The sequence below is a fragment of the Eurytemora carolleeae genome, unplaced genomic scaffold, assembly GCF_000591075.1.
Source record: "Eurytemora carolleeae unplaced genomic scaffold, Eaff_2.0 scaffold630, whole genome shotgun sequence".
Taxonomy (NCBI): domain Eukaryota; kingdom Metazoa; phylum Arthropoda; class Copepoda; order Calanoida; family Temoridae; genus Eurytemora; species Eurytemora carolleeae.
Genome location: NW_019396665.1, coordinates 99,016 through 101,607, shown reverse-complemented (window position 1 = coordinate 101,607; position 2,592 = coordinate 99,016). Strand labels below are relative to the sequence as shown.

General features: G+C 35.7%; 1 protein-coding gene across 1 annotated transcript in view; it reads right to left on the bottom strand.

Moving 5' to 3' along the window:
- LOC111707094 (Down syndrome cell adhesion molecule-like protein Dscam2) overlaps nucleotides 1–2,592 on the bottom strand; it is an 87,963-nt gene that overhangs the window by 53,198 nt on the left and 32,173 nt on the right. The window contains exons 19-21 of the mRNA XM_023480094.1: nucleotides 1,195–1,311; nucleotides 590–682; nucleotides 283–341 (exon numbers count right to left, since the gene is read on the bottom strand). Of these exons, the coding sequence (XP_023335862.1) occupies nucleotides 283–341; nucleotides 590–682; nucleotides 1,195–1,311 (269 nt within the window). The remainder of the gene's footprint in view (nucleotides 1–282; nucleotides 342–589; nucleotides 683–1,194; nucleotides 1,312–2,592) is intronic.

The window sequence follows — 2,592 nt, the reverse complement described above, 5'->3', positions numbered from 1 at the left end:
GGGTATAATATGCACCAGAATATGTAGATTACTTAGTTACAACAAAAGAAGGGTATGCTAATCTAGTCTGCAAAGAAATGCTTTAGATCCAATTCCTCTCCAAGTTTTTAAGACTTTAAAGAGTGTGTACGTTTGCAAATATTTATTAAGGACGAATCCAATTTAGACTTGCTATTGTCGTTAAAAACCTTCTACTGTTCTCTAGAAGTGTCAATTGGAAGTGATTTAATACCGATTTGAGACAGAATTTTATTTGATTGATTTGATCTTGAAACTTCCTACCGTAAATGTTGAGTCTGGCAGAATGTTCGACACTTCCAACAGAGTTCTTAGCAACACATCTGAAATTGGATTTTGCTGCACAAAGTAGAAAATAAATAGAGTTGAATTTACTCAATCAAATGTAATCCCGCCATTTTTTCCTTCAAGTATTATATTAAAAATGTTGATAATTAAATTAAAATTTCTATGCTTGCCAATCAGCGAGATTTATGAGAAAAATAACCTTATTTTTGTTGCAAAACGACATTATCCAGATAAAAATAAAAATAACCCCATTTTTATGATGATGATTAACAGAGTTAAATACCTGTAAAGACCTCCATCTGTTGATAAAACTGTTGAGATATTTAGATGACTGATCACTGTCCCCTCTGCTGACAAATACTGACCAATCAAAACACTGAAAAATATACATTTGTTTTAAATAATCTTAAGTTGCTGGTGCTTTCAGGGCTCCAAAACTTCCAAGCTTTTCATATTTCCATGATTCAGCCAACACCCATTTTGTAACATAAAACGTGCTGGGTCTACTACAGTACACACTCTGTAGTGAGTACTGCTAGCCTACACCCGCCAGGATGTATGTATGGGCATCTTTTTGAGGCCCGTAAAAATATGATTTTATTACACAAATCAACATTTCTACTCTGATTAAAGATATTGACAAACACGATTTATGAATGCATGCATACTTAGTATAGTTTAACCCAGAACCCCGGAGACTTTTATCAAATTTATAAAATAAAATTTATCAGTAGGTTTGTAAGACTACATTTTATAAATTCTTTCAATGTCTCTGTACTGGTTACAATTATATAAAAAATGGACCAGGTTGGACAAAATATATAGACCGACTGGATTTGTGTGGTATGAATATTTGTTGATAAAATTAATCACAAATTGAATACTCACCGTTCTACAAACCCAGTATTCTGATGAAGAATAAGGGATCTACCGGATCCGAAACTAATCCTGTGCTGATCAAGGAACCAGGATATGCTCGGAGGAGGATTACCAGACACCTCACATCTAAATAGATACAGGGGTTACCAGATAACGCTGGAATTGACAGAGGGGTCACCAGACTTTCCTTCCTTTTTACAAAAGTGTCTAGACTCTCCAAGGGGTTGGGGAGTCTAGACCCCGGGGGAGTCTATACCCCGGGGTGGGGTTGGGGAGTTTATACCCCGGGGTGGGGTTGGGGAGTCTATACACTTGTCGTATTACTTATCTTATTAGTGATCAATTTTCTTCTCAAAATAATTTTTTGTCATGAAATCCAAAATTTTATCCCATTGAAAGTTTTAACACAATTTAGAACTTCACAAAAAAAAAGATTTTTGCCAGGCAATTTTAACCTGCAGTAAAGTTGTTTTCTAATATTGTTTTGATTTCAAAAAGAAACATATTGGAATAATAAAAATCACACTCCCATTTTTTTCTCCTTCACCCTACCCCCTTCATCCTACCTCCTTCACCAATTCTGAACTGAATTGTCCAAACCTTGAAGGACCCTATTCCAGGGTGTAGACTAGAGGACTTGATATAATTAGACTAAAGCCAGGGCTTAAAGAGCTTACTGTACTTACATCAGGAGTAGGGCTGGCCAAGGTTCCATTAACCAGCCGGAATTTTGTAGATACAATTTTAAGTTGAATTTAGCCTGGGCAAAATGTAGATATTTATCCTTTTTGAATATGCACCAACTTAAATACAAAAATCTGCAACAATTTGAGAATGTTTAAAAATGGCTACAGTGGAGTCAGAGCAACAGTTAAAAGATAAAATTGTTCGTAGGAATTGGGATGCGAAGCTCTCTCTAAAAGTATAGTGCAGAATAAACCATAAAGATATGAGAACAACTAATATTTTTTTATTTATAATCCAAAGTGGACAAATTACTTTATGAACAGAAAACCCCATTGCATTGTAAACTCCTGCTCATTTGAAGCATATCTCTGACTACCAGCCATAGTGAAGAGTAAGTTGTTCAGTGTTATTACATCACAGTGCTAGCTGAAGGGCCCGGCGTTCTCAGATTTATGTGGAACCTTTAAAAAATAACAAAGAAGGCCTACAAAATGAATTAACTTATTGCACATCTTTACGCGGCAAATTTACACGGACAATTGTTTTCAGGTTTTGTCCAATAATAAGAATAAATAGTGTACCACTAGTGCCCAGTCCTAGACAGGAGACTGAAAACCCAAGGAAGTGATTTCCTGGAGAGATAAAGAGAATTGTATAATGGTGTTCAGGAAATCCTGGCTTAGTTTTACTCTCAATATTGTTCAAGGAGGGAGGGGGGGG